Genomic DNA, 25,135 nt, shown 5'->3' with positions numbered 1-25,135 from the left:
AAATATTGTTAACACACCGGTAACTATACCCTCATTCAGAACAAATTAAAGTGAAAAATAGTACTCCATGTTCATTGAAATAAAGTAGAAATAAGAGGCAAAAAATAAAAAATACTCATTTTGCTTAATTAATGTGTAAATTACGGCTAAAGTTTAAAAATATAGTAGTAGTAGTAGTAGTACATAAGTTCTAGCCAAAGCAATTTAAAATATGACAAGTAATTTAAGTAGAAGGTTATCGCAAAAAACCAAAGGGTTATGTGAATAATCATTCAATCCATGCAATCATAAGAATTTTTGATCTTTTGCATGAATTAGTACTATCATGCAAAATTGTTCAATTCGATTGAGCGCATGAACATTTGATTTTTATTCAATTGACGTGATCACATGAAATATGAATCATTGATTTTTAGATGAATTTATACCATTAGTCATTACACGAGATCGTTTAGTTTGCGCAATCCCATTAAACTTTGAATGCATATGAACTTTTATTTTTCATATGTATTTTGCACTAGCATGCGAAAATCGTTTAATTTAATTTGCAGTTGCACTATGGTATGAATCTTTGATAAAACATAAACACAATTTTTAAAACAATTTCACTGAATTACAAAGAAAATGCATGGTTCGAACCAGGGATCGATCTAGCACAGGCAAACCTTCACTCCAGCAATGGCTTAGCTGGGGCCGGAGCCAAAACCAGTATCCACCCTACCATGGCCGCCCCTCTACGTCTGCTAGGCTAGCTAGTAGTTAGTGAGGATGAAATGAATCTGGGTTTGGGCATTAGTTATGTTGTTGGGCTATGCCTTTGTTAAAGCCTTCAAATGCGTACGTTTACATTATACCTTATCATAGAATCATGTACAAATCATCCTTATTTATTTTATTAATAAATCAAGGAATTTTGTTAAATTAGCAATGTCAAGTACTCTAAATATTTGTATAGTAATAATTCAATTATAAAACCTATTATTAACTATAAAAGAATAATAGGATTCGTAATTGAATTATTACTATACCATTTATAGTATAGTACTTCGACGTTGACAATTCAACAAAATTCATTGATTTATTAATAAAATAAATAGGGATGATTTGCACATGATTCTATCATATAGAGATTGAAATTTAAAATTATCAAAATATGTGTTGGAACATGTACTAAAATTCAAATCTTATTGCGCCTTACAATAATAAAGATAATAATACTAGTGATTTACAATCGGATAGTAAAATTTAATGATAAAATTGTCAAAATTTAGATGATGGTATAGTATGGGCCAATTACCAAATATTTGTACACCGGCATAGTGTTCTGTTTGAACATATACAATACAGCTAATGTGATGGGGACATGAATATAAATTATGGAATCGGACATTTGAATAGGATGAACTAAACACATGTCATCTGATGATGTGGACTTCTCTCTCTCCACGTAGAATTATCATAAATTTATTCAGTTGGTGATATAAAGCTTTCATTACTATTACCAGAGATATTTGTTGCTCTTTGTTAATTACAGTACATAATTATGGTCCATATCAAATTCAGCATTTCAAAAAGTTGTTGTGCCACGTCAGCCAAAACAGCAGGTCACTTTTCCCCTTACTGTCACACTTCCTACATGATCTCTTCTCTTCCATAAAAATCACTTTCAGTTATTGACTTTCTCCATCATACTCTCCTTAGTCCAAGAAAGATTGGTTTTTTCAGTGGGGAAACCAAAGAAAAATCAAATCTTGATGAAATTGAGATGAGTGGGATAGGCAGAAGCAGTGATGTTGTGGTGGTTGTTGTTAGGGCTGCTAAAGAAATTTCAACAACAGCTCTAACCTGGGCTTTGACAAATGCAGTTCAGCCAGGGGACTGTGTTAGGTTGCTCGTCGTCATTCCAATTCATACCTCAAGTAAACTCTCATTTTTTGCTCTCTTTCAAATTTTACTGCACCATTATTATTCTATAACTAAATGCTCAATTTTTAGGAGTGAGTTCATGATGGAGTTTGAGATTTGGTCAAGTTGAAATAGTTGAATCATTGCATTGAGTGTGTTGTTAGGGAATTCAAAGAAGTTGTTATCAAAAACCCCATAAAGGCATTGTTCATATTGTTGTTATCTAAATTATTGAGCCCTTGATAGGTAAAGGTCTATGGGGACTTCCAAATTTTCATAGTGATTTTGCCACCGGATATTGGAGATTCATGTCAGGAACTATTGTAGAACAGAAGGAGTATATTGCAGGTATAGGCAACCAGATGATGCACCAACTAAACCATATCTATGATCCTGCAAAGGTCTTTTCTTCTGTGCTTTCCCCTCTAGTCTTGTTATTGTCTCGTTGATGCATGAGGCCGGCTTACATTGAGACGTGGTGATAATGTTCGTTGCTGTGTAGGTAACGGTGAAGATGAAGGTTGTCTTTGAATCCAAAGATGGAGTAGTGGCTGCTGAGGCCAAGAGGACTCAAGCACTGTGGGTTGTATTGGACAAGTAATACACATTCTCCCTTTTTTCATTGATAGTCGAATGCATTCTTGATTGTGTGTTCCGTTTCACAAAATTCATACAAATCATTTGATAGGAGAATGGAGAGCGAAGCTAGCTCTTGCACTGAGCAGCTCGACTGCAACGTTGTACTTGTTAAGAACTCTGAGACGAAGGTCCTTAGATTGAACTTGATTGAGCCAAGAAGGCCGGATTCTGAGATGCTTAAGCATTCAAAATCAACTAAGAAACGTTTTATAGTCCCAAATGTGACTCCAACGAGCAGCCCTGAGAAGCTCTCCTCGGTGTCAAGCTTAGACAAGTTCGTGTCCTCAACATTCATGTCCGACATTGATTGGGAGCCAAAGGTGATGTACCACAACTACTATGATGATTCTGATTCTGCGTCAGACAGTGAAACTCAGCTCTGTCACATCCATGGAAGACAACCTTAGTTCAGCTGATGAATGTGGGAAGCTCTTGAAAGATTGGCTGCATAGATCCAGCAGCAAATCAATGAATGAAAAGCCTGTAACGCGCCAACTTAGCGTCTCGAGGGATGTGAACGTTGATCTGTGCAGGAATGTGAGAGAGATGATATCACTGAACAGAAATGCACGTACGGATCCCCCTCCACTTTGCTCTGTGTGTTGCCACAAGTCACCATCCGTTGGGAAACCTCCTAGGCTGTTCACATTCGCAGAGCTGGAACGAGCCACTGGGGGATTTCTGCAGGCGAATTTCTTGGCTGAGGGGGGATACGGCTCAGTGCACCGCGGTGTGTTGCCTGATGGCCAGGTTATAGCTGTCAAACAGCATAAATTGGGTAGCAGTCAAGGCGACCGTGAGTTCTGCTCTGAAGTGCAGGCCTTGAGCTGTGCACAGCACCGGAATGTTGTGATGCTGATTGGATACTGCGTGGAGGATGGGAGACGGCTGCTGGTTTACGAGTACATCTGCAATGGCTCTCTGGACTCTCATCTATATGGTAAAATTTCATGATCGCCTTCTTTTTCTACTTTCTGTGTGAAACTTATCTTGGATTGATTTGAATCTGCAGGAAGGAATCAAATTCCACTAGAATGGGCTGCACGTCGAAAAGTTGCAGTTGGAGCTGCTCGAGGGCTGAGATACCTCCATGAGGAGTGCAGAGTTGGATGCATAGTCCACCGTGATTTGAGGCCAAACAACATTCTCCTCACACATGATTTTGAGGCAATGGTAAGTTGTGAGTTGTTATGTCATCGCATTGTTTCACATTGGCATCAATCCGTTTACACTAGCCGTGTAATTGTATGGAAAATTGTGGAGAAAAGGTTGGGGACTTTGGACTAGCAAGGGTGCAGGCGGGTGATGGAGATTCGGGTGCAGAGAGCAGAATCATAGGAACATTTGGTTACATGGCTCCGGAATATGCTGAGACCGGGGAAGTAAGTGCAAAGGCAGATGTGTATGCCTTTGGGGTCGTGTTGGTGGAGCTGGTCACGGGGAGGAAGGCTGTGGATATATACCGGCCTAAGGGCGAGCAATGCCTTACAGAATGGGTACACATCTATCCATATGTTTAGAACTAAGTATGTCTTCTTTGATTACATTAATATGAATGGAGCAGGCGCGTCCGTTGCTGGAAGAGAATGGCCTCTCCAAGCATGTGGATCCTTGCTTGAACAAGTGCTACTCGGAGAGAGAGGTGGAAGGGATGATGCATTGTGCGTCGCTGTGCTTGCAACGAGACCCTCACTCAAGGCCTCCTATGTCTCAGGTAAAACAATCATGCAGATTTCTTTTGTTTCAGTTTATACAAAACTTGTGCTGAATGATTTGATTGTGTGTTGCAGCTACTTCGGTTTTTGGAAGGTGACATTTCGATGAGATGAAATTAAATGTGTTGGAATTCAGATATGAATGCGTAGATATTGAACTTAGTGATAAATAGACTATGATTGGTGGGTTGTTAGTGAAGGTTTTAATATGTAAAATTGAAAATAGTTTCAATAGGAATGATGTTGGCGCTACAATCCCTACATGAAGATCAAGAATCGCCTTCTTGAATCCAAAATAGGGCATCATCCACAACTCTCAGTTGATGTCTCTATCAGCTTCAACATAATCTTATTTTGGAATGATATTATCAGAATATGTAGCATTTCCAACGCCTTCAACAACTGATATCATAAGCTTCGTTTTCACAATGGGCTAATGAAACCGAACCAATAAAGAACACAATCGAACTTTGCTATAATAACCTAAAGAGATCTCTTTAGCAACGAAAACAGAGTGATATAAGAGCATCCACAGTGCAAGCCAAATAAACTCACATTTCAACCACAACTCTATTATCCAGTTGTCACGTCAGTATTTTTCATACAACTGCAATACAGTCAGCCTCCTTTTTAGCCATAACTAAAAATGTCCAAAAATTAAAATAAATGTAACCAAAGACGACTACTATATGCTTATGTCATCTTTTTTTATTTTACATACAGAAAGAATATACTATAACAATTAAATTCATATAGATATGTGTTGATCTGTTTTGCAGGATTTGTCGCCCAGCCAACTCCAAGCAGATTAGTTCAACACTATCTATATCTATGCTTTTGTCATGCTTTATACCTTCCAGTGTATTAAAAGTTAAAACGATGTAAAATAGAAATCACTTAATTCCCTCAAGATTTAGCCTGTTTGTTAGTTTCCAACTTGTGGATTTCACTGGGTTTTTCAGTCTAGGATAGAACACAAGGGTTCTAATAACTAAACATCGGTTCAGCTCTGTGCAAGACCTTCTCTTTAAAGAAGAAGAAGAGTAGGCTTTGAAAGGCATGGGATGGAAGCAAAGTTATCTAGAATGTAGCATCATGGAGATGGTGAGAATATTTGATGTAATAAAGGAATATTGTATTAATTTGGTAATGAAATGAATATTTGATAATGAAATGAATATTGTAATAGCAGCAAATTTAGAAAGAGAACTATACATTTAATAATTATAGTACAAAATGCACAGCTATATCCCCTTTACAAGCTGCTGATTAATAATTTCCAGTTGTAATGTAGTGTGGCTAGTTAAAATAATAAACGAATTGATATATGGACATGCTTTCAGAAAATTGTATAAACACCTGCCGCATTAACAACAAACTGTGAAAAAAAGGTTCCGGCCGTATGTGAGAAATCTCGGTAGAAAAAAGCATGGCAGACGCGGGAGGGGGCAGTGGAGTCAGTCGACCTCCTTTGCACTCTTAATCACCTGTCCCCCAACAAGAAGAGACCATCCATCAGGTCAAGTCTGATATTTGCACTTCTGGCTCATACATATATGGTACTGTATTTATTATCAAGAATCATGAGAGCTGTGGACCATCAAAGATATATGCTTAGCACTGTCCGCGCGCAAACTCTCTCCTCTAATCTGGAACCAAAAATCATATTCAACAAACCCATAAACTCTATGGAAACTGTGTACAATGTGATGGATCAGTAGTGTGGTTTCTGTAATACAGTACCTCATAGGTGGAATCAGAAGAAAACCACCGTAATAGCACTCCAAGATGTACTACGGCAGGTATTAGCTTAAACAGTAATGGTGTAGTCACCTGTGCATAATATTTTTAAGATGAAGAAAGCAATTGCGGACATAATTGGAAAAACTAATAAACAATGTATCTAGAAGAGTAAGTGCAAAATACACCCATGAAAACCATGCCTCTACTTGCTTGACTAGAGGATCAACAAATTGGATATTGCATTTTCCAGAGACTTCTAAATTAATACAAGTTCTTGGACTACTTTTATCCATTTCATATGAATAAATATTGTTATGCCATGATCTAAGTCAATGCAACCATATGTAAGCTATGTTAAGCAGATATGCCAGATATAAGCATAACATATGCTTGAAAAATTATGTGAAGTGTTCCATGACATATCAAAGGCAATGGAAAACATGAATCTTAATGAGCAGTAGAGACCCTAACAGATCACATTTGTCTATGAATGAGAAGAAATACGCTACATGGGATATTGCCAAGGCACACAGCTAAAAAGTCTAGCATACCAGACTGAGTGCTGTTGTCCCAAGAAGCAGCATGTATAGTTTACCCTGTAATTCATCACCTATGTTAGTGGTGGCTCAAACGAAGGACAATATAACAAAATCAGGCTTTCATCGAAAGTTGATAATACTTAAGAGTATTGAGCAATAGATCACCAATTTCTTATAAGAAAAGGACAAAATAGTTCAAAGTTAGCATATAATGGATATGACACTTCACAATTAAGAAAAACTCAGAAATAAAGAAACACCTCGATCAACTTGAGGTTAGACGCTCGACTAAGAAGAACAAAAGCAAATTCTCCAATTTGTGCAAGAGACATCCCAACCTGCACATGCATATGACAAAATTTTGCAAGTCAAACAAAGATTACCAACATTTGAAAAATTAACACTAGAAAGTTGCATACAAGAAGGGAAGTCTTGTTGTTGTAGCCAAATCCTCTCACGACCAAACTGAACACAATTGTTTTGATAATAATCACCAAGATAACAGCTGCCAGCAATATATCAATGTGATTCCAGAGAAACTGGACATGAATTAGCATTCCAATACTGGCTAGAAAAAGGGCAGCAAAAAAGTTCCGGATCGGCTCCACCTACAAAATAAAGAGTCAGATTGAAGAAATTCTGCATAGTGACAAGTAAGAGCACAATCTGGTACCAAGATCCCACATGACAACAGTTGGAGCTGAGGAAACATGAACGAGTTAGCTTAATGACCCATAAAGCTAGGGGATCATACACACTAAATATTCGAATAGCAAGTTATGTTCTTGCAGGATAACTGTCTAAAAATCTAAAATAATCTCATGATAGACCCATTGGACGATCTCCAATACAAAAGAGCAGCAACAGATCGATAATTAGGTTGACGTTAAAAATTAGGCGCAAGACAACCTCAATGGCCTCAGTCAGACTTCTGAGAAAAAAAGGAAAAAAGTGCAACTTTCTCTCACTCAATCTTGTAATTTAGTACTATACTATAGGAAGTCAAATTGTAGTAATAGTTATATGGCCACTCAGCACTTAGTCCTATTTCCAGTCGGTGCTAAGTTCTAAACCTAAGGGAAAAAGCTTGTTGGCACTCTTCTTTCAGGAAGAAAAGGAAATAATATCTTCAAACAGATTAAAGCAATTAGCACAATTCAAAGAGAGTTATGCCTAGCACAGTTGAAAGAGAGAAATGGCTAGACAGCAGAACTCCAAATTTAGCTACCCTGAAGGTCATATCACCATACCTTGGCAAAAGGCATGTGTGCATCTCTACCATCGAAAACATCATTTTATCGAAAAGAGTGTTGGAGCTTTAAAAACTAATTTCATAAAACAATTAGAATCATGCACTCATCACCTACAGCAGAATAAACAAATCCAAAATTTCACCAACCACACACCTAAGTCTAAGACCTAACCATTTCCATGTATATTAATAAAACTTGAAATTCAAGTCTTCCTCCCAGATAATAGAAAATGTATGAAAAGAAGAAAGGTAACGGACTCAATAAAAATAAGAAATAAATTTGTAACAGAAGCAACCATAGAGGAAATTCCAGTTTAGTAATCAATCAATACCACATTAGCTCTGTGTGTGTGTGTGTGAGAGAGAGAGAGAGAGACAAACACACAGGAAGATATATATGGTAGAATAGAATACCATGCAATAATAGTGAAGCCATACCTGTTCCAGAGTATGATGAGCATGATCAGTTGTTGATATCATCAGTCCCGCAGCAAAGGATCCTAACTCAAGACTCAGACCCAACTTATCGCTACACTGGAACAATATAGTTTACATTACATGCATTTATTCAATAACTTTGCAGTCAAAAGGCACATTGTCTGGACTAGTAACTAGATTTTGAAAGGAGACAAATTGAATATACTCCCTCCGTCCCTAAAGAATATGCACTTTGGGTTCAACATGAGTTTTAATGTAAAATTGGTAAAGTAAGAGAGAGGTAGAGAGAAAAAGTAATTAAAATATTGCTAGTGGAGAATGGGTCCCACCTCATTAGAGAGAGTGCATATTCTTGTGGGAGGGCTAAAAAGGAAAGAGTGTTGGAATTTTAGTGTATTATATGAAAGTATTACTAAATACTTTATAATATATTAATGATATGATTTGCTGGTATTAAATGTATTAAGGTTATTATGAAACTCAGTATTTCATAATTCTGTTATACATTTAAATGACGTTAACTGTTTGGCAGTTAATAACAGTTTGTCATTAGCGCCAAAACTGCACAAAACAGTTACCCATTTTGGCGGTTAAATTAACTGTCGTGGCAGTTAATTCTGTAGTGTTGTGTATAAATATAAACAGAAATTCTAAACTAAAAGATATAGATGAATTTAGTCTTATCCGATCATAGATTTTGTATCCACAAAATACTTGATCTGAAAGTGTTTTTCACACGATTCTAAATTATCCAAGTATTCAATCTCTTTAAAAACCTACATATATTCCTACAAAGATCAAGTAAATTGTACAAGATGACTGGAGGAGAAACTGTGAGAGACATGGCATCCAGAATCACAAGACTCGACAAGTTTGAAGGGGTAGATTTCAGAAGATGGCAGAAAAAGATGCACTTCTTTCTGACATCAATGAAGGTGGTGTATGTTCTGAGTACCCCGATGCCTGTGTCTAATGAAGGAGAAGAAGAAACCCTGGAACAGACCAGAAGGAGAAAGAAGTGGGAAACTGATGACTACACATGCTTAGGGCACATCTTGACTGGTATGAATGATTCCCTGTTCGACATCTATCAAAATGCAGAATCTGCCAAGGAACTTTGGGATTCTTTGGAAGCCAAATACATGGCTGAAGATGCTTCAAGCCGGAAATTCCTTGTAAGTGATTTCAATAACTACAAAATGATAGACTCAAGGCCAGTTATGGAACAATACAATGAACTACTCCGGATTCTGGGACAGTTTGAACAACACCACATGAAAATGGATGAATCCATTTCTGTTTCCAGTGTGATTGACAAACTGCCCCCATCTTGGAGGGACTTTAAACACACCCTTAAACATCAAAAGGAAGAACTTTCCTTGGTCCAATTGGGCAGCCATCTCAGAATTGAAGAATCCTTAAGGAATCAAGAGAAAGGAAAACCCAAAGATAAGGGTGTGGCTGTTAATCCATCTGTTAACATGATGGATACTGGTAACAAGTCCAAAGGTAAAAGAAAGGGCAACTTTGGTGACAATTACACAAACAAGAAATCCAAATTTACTTGTTGGAAATGTGGAAAGGAGGGTCACTTTAAGAAGGACTGCAGAAGTGGTAAAAAGAACAAGAAGAATGGTGCAAGTTCTAGTAGAACCAAACCTGACAACTCTGGATCACAAGATCCGGATGCACAAAAGGGTATGGTTTTACCTTATCTTAATATTCCTAATTTAAACCAAATTTCTGAAACATCAACTGCAACTTATTTGCAGGATGATGAGAACAATTGGTGGGTTGATTCAGGGGCCACAAGTCATGTTTGCAAGGATAGAAGGTGGTTCACATCATTGCAAACTAATGTGGATGGGTCTGAAGTTAGAATGGGCAACAGGACTTCTGAATCAATTGAAGGAATAGGAAATATTAAGATAGTATTTACTTCTGGAAACTGTTTACTGTTAAGAAATGTATTGTATGTACCTAATGTTAGGAAAAACTTGCTGTCTAGTCCGGTTCTAAATAACCTTGGATATAAACAAGTTATTGAATCTAATAAATATGTATTATCTAAGCATGGTGTATTTGTTGGCTTTGGATATTTATGTGATGGAATGTTTAGGCTGAATCTTAATTTACCATTTAAAGACAAAAATGCCCTTGTCATCACTTCTAGTAATTCTCCAAACTCTAAGCTTTGGCATGAAAGACTAGGACATGTGCACTATAAAAGAATTGTAGAAATGTCCAAAAACAGTCTTATTCCTGCATTTACTGTCAACAATGACAGATGTAAAACATGCATGTTAACCAAAATAACCAGGCTCCCATTTAAGGATGTTGTTAGGGAATCTAAACCTTTGCAATTAATCCACAGTGATTTATGTGACTTTCACTCAACCCCATCTATGGGAAATAAAAGGTATGTCATTACTTTCATAGATGATTCAACTAGGTACTGTTATGTATATCTTCTAAACACCAAAGATGAGGCTTTGGACAAATTTAAGATATACAAAACAGAGGTTGAACTCCAAAAGGGTGAGATGATTAAAGTGTTTAGATCAGATAGGGGAGGTGAGTATTATGACACTGAATACTTTCAATCAGTTGGAATAATACATCAAGTAACAGCCCCATATACCCCACAACAAAATGGAATTTCAGAAAGGAAAAATAGAGTGCTAAAGGAAATGGTAAACTCTATGCTTTCTTATTCTGGTTTAAATGAAGGATTTTGGGGAGAAGCTATGTTAACAGCCTGTTACATTTTAAATAGGGTACCAAACAAGAAAAGTAAGGCAACTCCCTATGAATTATGGTTTGGAAAACCTCCAAACCTGAGTTACTTTAAGGTTTGGGGCTGCAGGGCTGTGGTCAGGTTAAATGATCCTAAAAGAAAAACCTTAGGTGAAAAAGGAATTGACTGCATTTTCATTGGATATGCACAACATTCTAAAGCTTATAGGTTCTTTGTCCTAGAACCAAACAAAGCTGTTTCTGTGAATTCTGTTATGGAATCCAGAGATGCTATATTTGATGAAAATAGATTCACTTCTATTTCAAGACCTAAGGATTTAAACCCAATTCAAGAAAACAGAATGTTGAATGATCAACAAGATTCTGATGAACCTTCTACTCAGCATTGGGTAAGAAGAAGTGTAAGACCAAGGAAACCTGTGGGCATGGATGGAAATTTTCAGCTCCATTTGATTGAAGGATCGAGAGATGAGATTCAATCTCAGTACTTCTATTGTTTCAACATAGAAGAAGATCCTAAGACATTCAATGAAGCTATGAATTCTAGAGATGTGTCATTTTGGAAGGAAGCCATTGATGATGAAATGGATTCCATTCTACAAAATAACACATGGGAATTGACTGATTTACCCCTTGGTTGTAAACCTCTGGGATGTAAATGGATTTTCAAGAAGAAAATGAAAACTGATGGGTCAATTGATAAATTCAAGGCAAGGCTTGTGATTCAAGGTTTTAGACAAAAGGAGGGCATAGATTATTTTGACACCTATGCACCTGTGGCTAGGATTTCAACCATAAGGCTGCTAGTAGCTATGGCTGCTATTCATAAACTTTTAATCCATCAAATGGATGTAAAGACAGCATTTTTAAATGGAGACTTGAATGAAGAAGTCTACATGAAACAGCCTGAAGGATTTATACTTCCTGGTAATGAATACAAAGTGTGCAAATTGGTAAAATCCTTGTATGGATTGAAACAAGCACCTAAGCAATGGCATCAAAAGTTTGATGACACTGTTTTATCAAATGGATTCACACTGAATCAAGCAGATAAATGTGTTTATTCCAGATTTGACAAATCAGGAAATGGGGTCATCATTTGTCTTTATGTTGACGACATGCTCATCTTTGGAACCAGTCAAGATCAGATTGATCAAACCAAAGATTTTCTATCTTCTAAGTTTTCTATGAAAGACTTAGGAGAGGCAGAGGTCATTTTGGGAATTAGGATCAAAAGAAATTCCTCTAAGGAGATTTCTATCTCTCAATCTCACTATATTGAGAAGGTGTTGAAGAAATTCAATCATGGTGACTGTGCACCCGTTAGTACTCCTATTGATCCCAATATCAAATTATTGCCAAACAAAGGCAATGCAATTTCGCAATTGGAATACTCAAAGGCCATTGGCTGTCTGATGTATGCAATGATTAGTACAAGGCCTGATATTGCATTTGCAGTGGGAAAATTGAGTAGGTATACTCATAATCCTAGCATTCATCACTGGCAGGCCATAAGGAGGGTGTTTAAGTATTTGAAAGGAACACAGAATTATTGCTTGGCTTACAATGAATTTCCGTCTGTTTTAGAAGGATATTCGGATGCTAGTTGGATTACTAACTTAGAAGATCATTCCTCAACAAGTGGATGGATATTTCTACTTGGAGGAGGAGCAATCTCTTGGGCATCAAAGAAGCAAACATGCATAACAAATTCAACCATGGAGTCTGAATTTGTTGCATTAGCAGCAGCAGGCAAAGAGGCTGAGTGGTTAAGGAATTTAATCTATGAAATTCCTCTGTGGCCAAAACCTATCTCACCTATATCCATGAGGTGTGATAGTGCTGCTACATTGGCTAAGGTATATAGTCAAGTTTGCAATGGCAAGTCTAGACATTTAGGTGTTAGACATAGCATGGTTAGGGAATTGATCACGAATGGTGTGATATCAGTAGAATTTGTTGGGACTCAACAAAATCTGGCAGATCATCTAACCAAGGGTTTAGCAAGAGACTTAGTGCACAAGTCTGCTAAAAGGGTGGGTTTAAAGTTCATATAATTCTAATGTTTGGATACCCAATTTCCTTTTAACTAAATGTTAAATGTGAAATTCAATGTGGAAAGCCAAACAGTAGGATTTGACACATGTTTAATCACTCAAGGTATGTGTTTACAACTGTCAGCATAACTAAGGTTGAAGTTTCACTTCTTAATAATCTTTTGACAAGTGTTTTGGCAGAACAAGATGAAAAGATTACCTATATGAACATGGAATCCAAGTTGTTCCAGTAAAGCTTTGGACTTAGCTTTATACATGTTCATTGAAGGATAAGGACACTAGACTTGTTTTAAATAAGTGTCATGTTTAGATTTTAGTTTGAAAATTGTGTGTATGTTAAATCTGATATTCAATGTAATAATAAGAGTTCAATTCTCAGAACACTCTTATATTCGAATATTTGTATATTAACATGCTAAGATGAAAATTCAATCCTTAGGATATTTTCATTTATGCACAATTTTATTTTCTGTTTTGTTTTATGGTAACACTAAAATGGGGGAGGAATGTTGGAATTTTAGTGTATTATATGAAAGTATTACTAAATACTTTATAATATATTAATGATATGATTTGCTGGTATTAAATGTATTAAGGTTATTATGAAACTCAGTATTTCATAATTCTGTTATACATTTAAATGACGTTAACTGTTTGGCAGTTAATAACAGTTTGTCATTAGCGCCAAAACTGCACAAAACAGTTACCCATTTTGGCGGTTAAATTAACTGTCGTGGCAGTTAATTCTGTAGTGTTGTGTATAAATATAAACAGAAATTCTAAACTAAAAGATATAGATGAATTTAGTCTTATCCGATCATAGATTTTGTATCCACAAAATACTTGATCTGAAAGTGTTTTTCACACGATTCTAAATTATCCAAGTATTCAATCTCTTTAAAAACCTACATATATTCCTACAAAGATCAAGTAAATTGTACAAGATGACTGGAGGAGAAACTGTGAGAGACATGGCATCCAGAATCACAAGACTCGACAAGTTTGAAGGGGTAGATTTCAGAAGATGGCAGAAAAAGATGCACTTCTTTCTGACATCAATGAAGGTGGTGTATGTTCTGAGTACCCCGATGCCTGTGTCTAATGAAGGAGAAGAAGAAACCCTGGAACAGACCAGAAGGAGAAAGAAGTGGGAAACTGATGACTACACATGCTTAGGGCACATCTTGACTGGTATGAATGATTCCCTGTTCGACATCTATCAAAATGCAGAATCTGCCAAGGAACTTTGGGATTCTTTGGAAGCCAAATACATGGCTGAAGATGCTTCAAGCCGGAAATTCCTTGTAAGTGATTTCAATAACTACAAAATGATAGACTCAAGGCCAGTTATGGAACAATACAATGAACTACTCCGGATTCTGGGACAGTTTGAACAACACCACATGAAAATGGATGAATCCATTTCTGTTTCCAGTGTGATTGACAAACTGCCCCCATCTTGGAGGGACTTTAAACACACCCTTAAACATCAAAAGGAAGAACTTTCCTTGGTCCAATTGGGCAGCCATCTCAGAATTGAAGAATCCTTAAGGAATCAAGAGAAAGGAAAACCCAAAGATAAGGGTGTGGCTGTTAATCCATCTGTTAACATGATGGATACTGGTAACAAGTCCAAAGGTAAAAGAAAGGGCAACTTTGGTGACAATTACACAAACAAGAAATCCAAATTTACTTGTTGGAAATGTGGAAAGGAGGGTCACTTTAAGAAGGACTGCAGAAGTGGTAAAAAGAACAAGAAGAATGGTGCAAGTTCTAGTAGAACCAAACCTGACAACTCTGGATCACAAGATCCGGATGCACAAAAGGGTATGGTTTTACCTTATCTTAATATTCCTAATTTAAACCAAATTTCTGAAACATCAACTGCAACTTATTTGCAGGATGATGAGAACAATTGGTGGGTTGATTCAGGGGCCACAAGTCATGTTTGCAAGGATAGAAGGTGGTTCACATCATTGCAAACTAATGTGGATGGGTCTGAAGTTAGAATGGGCAACAGGACTTCTGAATCAATTGAAGGAATAGGAAATATTAAGATAGTATTTACTTCTGGAAACTGTTTACTGTTAAGAAATGTATTGTATGTACCTAATGTTAGGAAAAACTTGCTGTCTAGTCCGGTTCTAAATAACCTTGGATATAAACAAGTTATTGAATCTAATAAATATGTATTATCTAAGCATGGTGTATTTGTTGGCTTTGGATATTTATGTGATGGAATGTTTAGGCTGAATCTTAATTTACCATTTAAAGACAAAAATGCCCTTGTCATCACTTCTAGTAATTCTCCAAACTCTAAGCTTTGGCATGAAAGACTAGGACATGTGCACTATAAAAGAATTGTAGAAATGTCCAAAAACAGTCTTATTCCTGCATTTACTGTCAACAATGACAGATGTAAAACATGCATGTTAACCAAAATAACCAGGCTCCCATTTAAGGATGTTGTTAGGGAATCTAAACCTTTGCAATTAATCCACAGTGATTTATGTGACTTTCACTCAACCCCATCTATGGGAAATAAAAGGTATGTCATTACTTTCATAGATGATTCAACTAGGTACTGTTATGTATATCTTCTAAACACCAAAGATGAGGCTTTGGACAAATTTAAGATATACAAAACAGAGGTTGAACTCCAAAAGGGTGAGATGATTAAAGTGTTTAGATCAGATAGGGGAGGTGAGTATTATGACACTGAATACTTTCAATCAGTTGGAATAATACATCAAGTAACAGCCCCATATACCCCACAACAAAATGGAATTTCAGAAAGGAAAAATAGAGTGCTAAAGGAAATGGTAAACTCTATGCTTTCTTATTCTGGTTTAAATGAAGGATTTTGGGGAGAAGCTATGTTAACAGCCTGTTACATTTTAAATAGGGTACCAAACAAGAAAAGTAAGGCAACTCCCTATGAATTATGGTTTGGAAAACCTCCAAACCTGAGTTACTTTAAGGTTTGGGGCTGCAGGGCTGTGGTCAGGTTAAATGATCCTAAAAGAAAAACCTTAGGTGAAAAAGGAATTGACTGCATTTTCATTGGATATGCACAACATTCTAAAGCTTATAGGTTCTTTGTCCTAGAACCAAACAAAGCTGTTTCTGTGAATTCTGTTATGGAATCCAGAGATGCTATATTTGATGAAAATAGATTCACTTCTATTTCAAGACCTAAGGATTTAAACCCAATTCAAGAAAACAGAATGTTGAATGATCAACAAGATTCTGATGAACCTTCTACTCAGCATTGGGTAAGAAGAAGTGTAAGACCAAGGAAACCTGTGGGCATGGATGGAAATTTTCAGCTCCATTTGATTGAAGGATCGAGAGATGAGATTCAATCTCAGTACTTCTATTGTTTCAACATAGAAGAAGATCCTAAGACATTCAATGAAGCTATGAATTCTAGAGATGTGTCATTTTGGAAGGAAGCCATTGATGATGAAATGGATTCCATTCTACAAAATAACACATGGGAATTGACTGATTTACCCCTTGGTTGTAAACCTCTGGGATGTAAATGGATTTTCAAGAAGAAAATGAAAACTGATGGGTCAATTGATAAATTCAAGGCAAGGCTTGTGATTCAAGGTTTTAGACAAAAGGAGGGCATAGATTATTTTGACACCTATGCACCTGTGGCTAGGATTTCAACCATAAGGCTGCTAGTAGCTATGGCTGCTATTCATAAACTTTTAATCCATCAAATGGATGTAAAGACAACATTTTTAAATGGAGACTTGAATGAAGAAGTCTACATGAAACAGCCTGAAGGATTTATACTTCCTGGTAATGAATACAAAGTGTGCAAATTGGTAAAATCCTTGTATGGATTGAAACAAGCACCTAAGCAATGGCATCAAAAGTTTGATGACACTGTTTTATCAAATGGATTCACACTGAATCAAGCAGATAAATGTGTTTATTCCAGATTTGACAAATCAGGAAATGGGGTCATCATTTGTCTTTATGTTGACGACATGCTCATCTTTGGAACCAGTCAAGATCAGATTGATCAAACCAAAGATTTTCTATCTTCTAAGTTTTCTATGAAAGACTTAGGAGAGGCAGAGGTCATTTTGGGAATTAGGATCAAAAGAAATTCCTCTAAGGAGATTTCTATCTCTCAATCTCACTATATTGAGAAGGTGTTGAAGAAATTCAATCATGGTGACTGTGCACCCGTTAGTACTCCTATTGATCCCAATATCAAATTATTGCCAAACAAAGGCAATGCAATTTCGCAATTGGAATACTCAAAGGCCATTGGCTGTCTGATGTATGCAATGATTAGTACAAGGCCTGATATTGCATTTGCAGTGGGAAAATTGAGTAGGTATACTCATAATCCTAGCATTCATCACTGGCAGGCCATAAGGAGGGTGTTTAAGTATTTGAAAGGAACACAGAATTATTGCTTGGCTTACAATGAATTTCCGTCTGTTTTAGAAGGATATTCGGATGCTAGTTGGATTACTAACTTAGAAGATCATTCCTCAACAAGTGGATGGATATTTCTACTTGGAGGAGGAGCAATCTCTTGGGCATCAAAGAAGCAAACATGCATAACAAATTCAACCATGGAGTCTGAATTTGTTGCATTAGCAGCAGCAGGCAAAGAGGCTGAGTGGTTAAGGAATTTAATCTATGAAATTCCTCTGTGGCCAAAACCTATCTCACCTATATCCATGAGGTGTGATAGTGCTGCTACATTGGCTAAGGTATATAGTCAAGTTTGCAATGGCAAGTCTAGACATTTAGGTGTTAGACATAGCATGGTTAGGGAATTGATCACGAATGGTGTGATATCAGTAGAATTTGTTGGGACTCAACAAAATCTGGCAGATCATCTAACCAAGGGTTTAGCAAGAGACTTAGTGCACAAGTCTGCTAAAAGGGTGGGTTTAAAGTTCATATAATTCTAATGTTTGGATACCCAATTTCCTTTTAACTAAATGTTAAATGTGAAATTCAATGTGGAAAGCCAAACAGTAGGATTTGACACATGTTTAATCACTCAAGGTATGTGTTTACAACTGTCAGCATAACTAAGGTTGAAGTTTCACTTCTTAATAATCTTTTGACAAGTGTTTTGGCAGAACAAGATGAAAAGATTACCTATATGAACATGGAATCCAAGTTGTTCCAGTAAAGCTTTGGACTTAGCTTTATACATGTTCATTGAAGGATAAGGACACTAGACTTGTTTTAAATAAGTGTCATGTTTAGATTTTAGTTTGAAAATTGTGTGTATGTTAAATCTGATATTCAATGTAATAATAAGAGTTCAATTCTCAGAACACTCTTATATTCGAATATTTGTATATTAACATGCTAAGATGAAAATTCAATCCTTAGGATATTTTCATTTATGCACAATTTTATTTTCTGTTTTGTTTTATGGTAACACTAAAATGGGGGAGGAATGTTGGAATTTTAGTGTATTATATGAAAGTATTACTAAATACTTTATAATATATTAATGATATGATTTGCTGGTATTAAATGTATTAAGGTTATTATGAAACTCAGTATTTCATAATTCTGTTATACATTTAAATGACGTTAACTGTTTGGCAGTTAATAACAGTTTGTCATTAGCGCCAAAACTGCACAAAACAGTTACCCATTTTGGCGGTTAAATTAACTGTCGTGGCAGTTAATTCTGTAGTGTTGTGTATAAATATAAACAGAAATTCTAAACTAAAAGATATAGATGAATTTAGTCTTATCCGATCATAGATTTTGTATCCACAAAATACTTGATCTGAAAGTGTTTTTCACACGATTCTAAATTATCCAAGTATTCAATCTCTTTAAAAACCTACATATATTCCTACAAAGAGTGCATATTCTTGTGGGACGAAGGGAGTACTAGAATTGTATACAGATCACAGAAGAAAATAACTTGATCAAATAAAAGTTCCAAACGCCAATAAGTAGTCAAACAAGACAAATTGGGAAGTGCAACTAACCCAAGCAACAAGCAAGCAGAGCGCAACAGATGTCAATTGGTAGAGTTCATTAGTCTGCAAAGGAGACTAAGTCAAATATCAGAACAATGTGCATGCAACACATTTTCTCAAACGCAAAGGCACCTGTGATGATAGACTAATCATCAACTTCAGTAACCGAGGTATAAGAGTGCGGGACAATATTGCCAATATGGTCAGGAATGTAACCAACACCACCAACCTGTACATGGAAAGTAGGGTCCCATAAATGATAATATAGATCATTGAAAAGAAAACCCGGTTTCATAAAGGCTTCCAAGTGTTTCTAAGAACTACAAAAAATAGTCTAAACACTAAGCATAACCTTGCCACAGAAGTCAGAAAGAGTAAGAATTTGTTAGATTTAATCACTCACAGCTGATAGTATTTAATATTTTTGATAAATACGGAGTATATAATGGTGGGAATGATAGAACATCTGAAGGAAGCTTCATCATTTTCTTACTCATTGCCAACTAAAATCTTTTCAGCATATCAGTTCCAGAAGTTGTTGCAAGTATAAGTATCATTAATGCATAATTAAAGACATAGAATTATATATCTATATTGCATGCAAGTCACTGAAACACGAAAATTCATTCTCTATGGTCTATTGTCTTACAGTTTTGTCATGGAAACGATTCCTTGGAGAGCACCAGAAGTACCACCAAGGATAGGGAGAAGAGCAAATAGCAAACCCACAGTACAGTCCTGGTAAACCAGAGGGATCTTTCAGAATTTCACAAAGCAAAACTCGTTGCAAAATATGGACTTAATTACAAGAAATGTTATGAAATTCTGTCAGTATTATGGTTATGTGAAATGATCAGATTTTAGAGAATTTAGGCTTCAAATTTAAATGCATAGATGCATCAAAGGAATAATCTTAAGCAGAGACAAACCTGCAGAACAAGGGTTCCAACAGTAACCTGCCCATATAATGTATTGATACTATTCTTTTCCATCAAGAATTTCAAAACCTGCAAGCAGGATATTGCATCAGCTTGAATTAAGCGATTGGCAGAAGAAAGACATGAGTTCTTTTTTATGCATGGCACGAGTCATACAATGTTGTCCAGATTCTTTAAGGTGAAAATAGACAGCAACCACACACTCATTATTAATACACATACCCATGTATGTAAAAAAGTGAAACTTTCTTATCAGAATGGAAGTACTAAGAGCACTCTATCTTCATTGGTTCGTGTCCTTGGTGCAAAATAAATGGTTTGGTATGGAAAATTTTGGTGATGCAAAATATCCTGTTTCCACCGTATACAGCCACAATATCTTTGAACTCAATAAGACAAAATCCATATTCATCAGGAACTAGAGGCATAAATTGGATATTTGTATCATCAGAAGATGTCATCTGATTGCAGCAGCGATGTCTTGGTATACTCTGAGGAAAATAGTTAAGGGAATTACTTTGTATGGGAACATGGATCCCTTTTAAAGGTGCCTTACAGTGTCTATGAAGCTAACCAGTGGGAGGAATAACCATGTACAATAACATAGACCTCTTATAAAGATTCATTACTGCGTTTAAGAAAGTACTCCCTCCATCCCAAGGAAGATGACCCCATCCTTGGGCGGCACGGAGTTTTATGCAGTTTTATTTTGTGTGTTGAGTGGAGAGAGTAAAGTAAGAGAGAGGGAATAAAGTAGAGATAAAGGTGTTTCCATTTATAAAAATGGGTCATCTTGGCTGGGACAAACTAAAAAGGAAAGTGAGTCATCTTTAATGGGAGTACATGAATATTTGTAATTCCCTCGCCTAATGTCAGTAAGAAGATGAAGATTCCTTTAAGCACATTATAAAAGTCAACTCTACTTCCGACATCAAAACATAGTGACAGCTTCCTCCAAATTCCAAAATGAAGTTAATCTCTTCATATCCATATTCTGATTATTTTCTCTGGGAGAGAATCTAAACCCTGGCCTTTGAGGAGTCATGTGATTGTGATTGAAAATGCATATAAAATATTTGGTTCTTTTACCTTGAAATATAGCTTCAAGATTGGTACTATTAGCGAGAAAAGAAATTACTATTATGAGCTTCAGAGAGCTTGAAAGGAATTATTCCCCAAACTAGTGTTTTAAACCATAGAGAGGAAAAAGGACTCAAAATTAAAACTCCGTAGCTGAATCATCTTAAACCTCACAAATTAAATTAGGCTCAAGATTACAAAATCAGATGGAGGTTGTACCACTGCTGTTGAAGACATTGAGAGGAACACACCAACAAAGACACCTTCAGATGCTTCCCCACCACATAACTGCAAATATATTACTTATACATATTAAAAAGTAAATAAAATGAAAGGACAAGACAAAATGAAATGAATAGACACGAAAAGATTATTTCATGAATAGCACTGGACCATAAAGGAAATCCCATAGATCAGGTGAATGACATCCTTTGAATGTTAAAGGTTATCACTAATGATATGGAACTATGGAAGGACAAGGTGAACCATGATTCTGTATCTGTATTTTCCCATACAACTCCTAGCATCACAAAATGAACCTCCATAGTAAAATTAAATTCTTAACATACAGCTAATGATTTAATCAATTAAAATTTTCCAGTTTACATCAATACCTTAATACCTTTATATATATAGTGATAACGAAAGTCAATAATATCTAAGGAAGTTAGCTTCATTCAACATTTCGTATAACAGAGTTGTGATTGCAAAGGTGCACAAATATAAGAAACGGGGAATAGAGAGGATACCAAGGCTGTTATTCCACACAAACACATAAACAGAAGTATTTGAAGCAACCCGCCGAAGAAAGCAACTGCTCGCACAACACGAATCTGCATTATCAGTTAAATTTGCTATCAATCTTTCAACGTTTCAATTTCTTTTTCCATTGCATTTTCCTAACATCACCTAATAGCAAGAGAGAACATGTAAATTTAGATAATAAGTAATAACACAACCAACCTTCACAACTGAGAATTCTAGCCCCAATGCAAAAAGAAGAAAAATAACTCCAAACTGTGCCACTGTTTCAACCTGCAGGAACATACTATGAGCAGTTAGAACGAGGTCACATTCTTACAGGAGTAAGAAAACAGCAAAGATGCAATAATATTATGCTCAAACATAAAGGTGGTGCAAATAGCAACATACTTGAACCATTTCACTGACAATACTAAAACCTCCAGGTCCTATAAGGGATCCTGCTAGTAAATATCCAGTTATAACCTGCGAGGTTAAAATTGCAGATCATCACAGAAATACAGAAATCAGCAATACACCGGAGAATCGATGGATAAAAAGTTTCCAAGATCAGAAAAAATAGCATAAAGTCTATTGGGAAGCTTACTGGTTGTCCAGCACAAGCAAAGGCAATTCCACCACAAGTTGCAGAAACAATTACTACAACTAGATCAGATATGAACCTGTGGACCAAAAAAAATAATATTAGATTGCTTATATAAGATTTAAATGACGAGTATGGGTACCTTGGGGAGAAACTCAGATATCTAACCTTAGGTCCAATTGTAAGATAGGAAATTTCGACTTGCGATTGGACATAATGAAGACATTGTCCTGCACATAATTTTCAATGGCTGGAAATATCTACCTCAAACATTTCTAGAAAGCAGAACTTGCAATTATTGAAAATAAATTTACTGCAACCCCAGAGCAACAAACTTAACAAATGTTGGAGTTTCAAATGAAACTAATAGCCGCTGAATTTTTTTTTAAAAAAAGTACCTTGCTATCTATCAAGGTTGGAGTCTCTTCAGGTTGATTCTCAGCATCAAGAGTGAAAACATCATGGAACTGAAATGACCTAATATAAAGTCAGAAAAAAGTATCAACCAAAATCCAACTTTAAATTTGCTATAGTCACGGAAATAAAAAAATAGTACTCCAGTACTAAAAAATAACAGAACACAGCAGACTAATGAATTTGGAGGATACAGGTTTGGGAAGCATACTTTTCATCTTTTGTCTCATTCTTCTTGGGCTTAACCCTGGCAACAGTTTCCAGAACTGCCTGAGAATTTTAGAAGTTTCAGTAGGGACAGTAGAGACAACCAAATTGAAATTGGAGGCAAAAGAAAGGGGGCACACTCGAAAACAAAATATGTTTTACATAATAATCTTGATGTTTATTGTTTAGTCAAGTTTAGATAATAGATATTTGAAGTAATGAACTTGATTGAAACTGTTTTTAAGTTTTAACTCACATATTCATATGACCGAAACACCATTGAACTCGTGAGTATTATGCTTTAACTCCAAAAGAACATGAGCAGTTCAATGCTATGTAAAAGCAAACTTAATTGTATACAGTGGTATAATCATCTGAAATCCCCACGAAGCAAAAGCAAATAAAACATCAGCTTTTGGCCGCAGATTTTCATTATATCTCCAAGCACCTAAAATTCTAATTCTCGAGATGCCAGAAATATAGTGCTCACCAAATATTAGTTCAAGAAGGCACTTAAAAAATATTTAACGGCATTCACCCTTACCAAATAGCTAAGTATATCTTAATTTATAAATAATTCAATATAAGCATGTTCCAACATAAGAAGAAATTATAAGGCAAGAAAGAAACCTGCTGTTCATTAACACTGTTGTTGAAGCTCCCGTGATCTTTTACTGCAAATTTCAAGAAGATAGAGTGTGATCACAAACTCAAGTCATATGTTCCCTTCCAAGTAAAAATGCATATTCCTACTTCACGAGATTCAAATAAGCTCCAACGATTAAAAACACATCATTCAAGCATCAAACATCAAACATCAAACAGTGATATACTTTCCCCAATCACCAAACTAACCAAGATTTAACCAGTCTGTCAAAGAGAAGCCTAGTGTCACGTTTCCATCTTGTATTAATTTCATTGCTACCTCCTTGAACTTATTTGCACTATATTCATTTGAAACTTTAGGATATGCTATACATATTTTGTAATTGTTATTCAAATGTTGACATCAATATATCATGAACTTTAAGCCTTAAAATAACCTCTGACCAGCATTTCTTTTAACACGAATCTACTGCAAAAGAATATACACAGACACTGAATATTTGAAGATAATCACAGGACTTAAATGCATGAAAATAAACAAGCCAGAAATGGGGAAAAAAACTCTATTATTAGTCCATGCAACACAGAGGAACCTAATCTACACAACACAGAACACAAAATTGAAGGAAAAGCAAAACGGTATAAAAGGCAGGATTAATTGACAATGTAGTACAACAAGGCGAAACAGAGAGTACAATCATCAGAGATCTGCACTAACCGTCGGTGAGCTCATCAGTCTCGTTGAACTCTTTCTCCAATGCGTGATCAATCATATCAGCAAGAGTATTTTCCTTTCGCAAGGACGTATCATTTAGGGCAGTAGCGTTAACTCCGGCGATTTCAGGCATCGAGTCGCCGGCGATGAGCGGCGACAAAAAGAAATAGAAGAGAATGAGGAGCGCAAAAAATGTCCGCATCTTTCGAATTTACTCCGTTGGAAGTGGAGATGGAGAAATTAGTGCGGTAGATAAATGGCTCCCGGCGCAGGTCAGCAGAGACGGCGGAGGTGGAGTGAATTGCATAAAAGGAGTTTCTCAACTTTACTCATCCCAGATACTCGGCGCTTGAGATCTGCGAAACAGAGTAGGTTGGGATTGGATCCACGCGGCCCACGGTGCGTGTGATCGACGCGCCGTCTTCTGCGGTGGCTGTTCCAGGTGTACAATTTGCGCCACTTTTTTCAATTCCAAAGGAACGCCAATTTAAGGTTTGTTATACAAAATCGCTACAATGGAATCGTGTGTTTATTCTGCAGTAATATTAATAATACATTTTCATTTCGTTGTAATGCCGCATTTTATGAATTAGCATCTCTAGATTATGGGGTTATGAATTAGTATCTCTAGATTATGGGGCTGTAATCATTTGAGATTTTTTAATCTAATTAAAAATTGAGATTGCATTATTAGTCATTTATTTTTATTAAATGAGTGGTCCAGAATTTATCAGGGTAATTACACCATATATACAAAATGTTTCATCAATGTTTCAAATTAGTACAAAAAGTTTT

The 25,135-nt window shown here is 36.2% G+C and overlaps 1 protein-coding gene and 1 pseudogene across 1 annotated transcript; one reads left to right on the top strand and one right to left on the bottom strand.

The window, feature by feature from the left end:
• The first annotated feature begins 1,649 nt into the window (after nt 1–1,649).
• LOC121749033 lies at nt 1,650–4,642 on the top strand (annotated as a pseudogene).
• Nucleotides 4,643–5,455: 813 nt separating this feature from the next.
• LOC121749034 (K(+) efflux antiporter 4-like) lies at nt 5,456–24,875 on the bottom strand. Its single transcript, XM_042143649.1, has 20 exons — nt 24,344–24,875; nt 23,650–23,693; nt 23,024–23,082; nt 22,797–22,875; nt 22,567–22,628; nt 22,402–22,477; nt 22,206–22,280; nt 22,017–22,088; nt 21,803–21,886; nt 21,273–21,341; nt 19,965–20,042; nt 19,685–19,773; nt 19,168–19,264; nt 19,045–19,098; nt 8,232–8,327; nt 6,961–7,149; nt 6,802–6,879; nt 6,554–6,598; nt 6,003–6,092; nt 5,456–5,908 (listed from the first exon to the last, which is right to left on the bottom strand). The coding sequence occupies exons 1-20, from the start codon at nt 24,540–24,542 to the stop codon at nt 5,834–5,836; spliced, it is 1,710 nt and encodes a 569-aa protein (XP_041999583.1). The 5' UTR covers nt 24,543–24,875; the 3' UTR covers nt 5,456–5,833.
• Nucleotides 24,876–25,135: the final 260 nt, after the last annotated feature.

The sequence above is a fragment of the Salvia splendens genome, chromosome 9 (assembly GCF_004379255.2).
Source record: "Salvia splendens isolate huo1 chromosome 9, SspV2, whole genome shotgun sequence".
Classification (NCBI taxonomy): Eukaryota; Viridiplantae; Streptophyta; class Magnoliopsida; order Lamiales; family Lamiaceae; genus Salvia; species Salvia splendens.
Note: the sequence above shows the minus strand (reverse complement) of the source record. Positions and strands in the feature narration are given on the sequence as shown.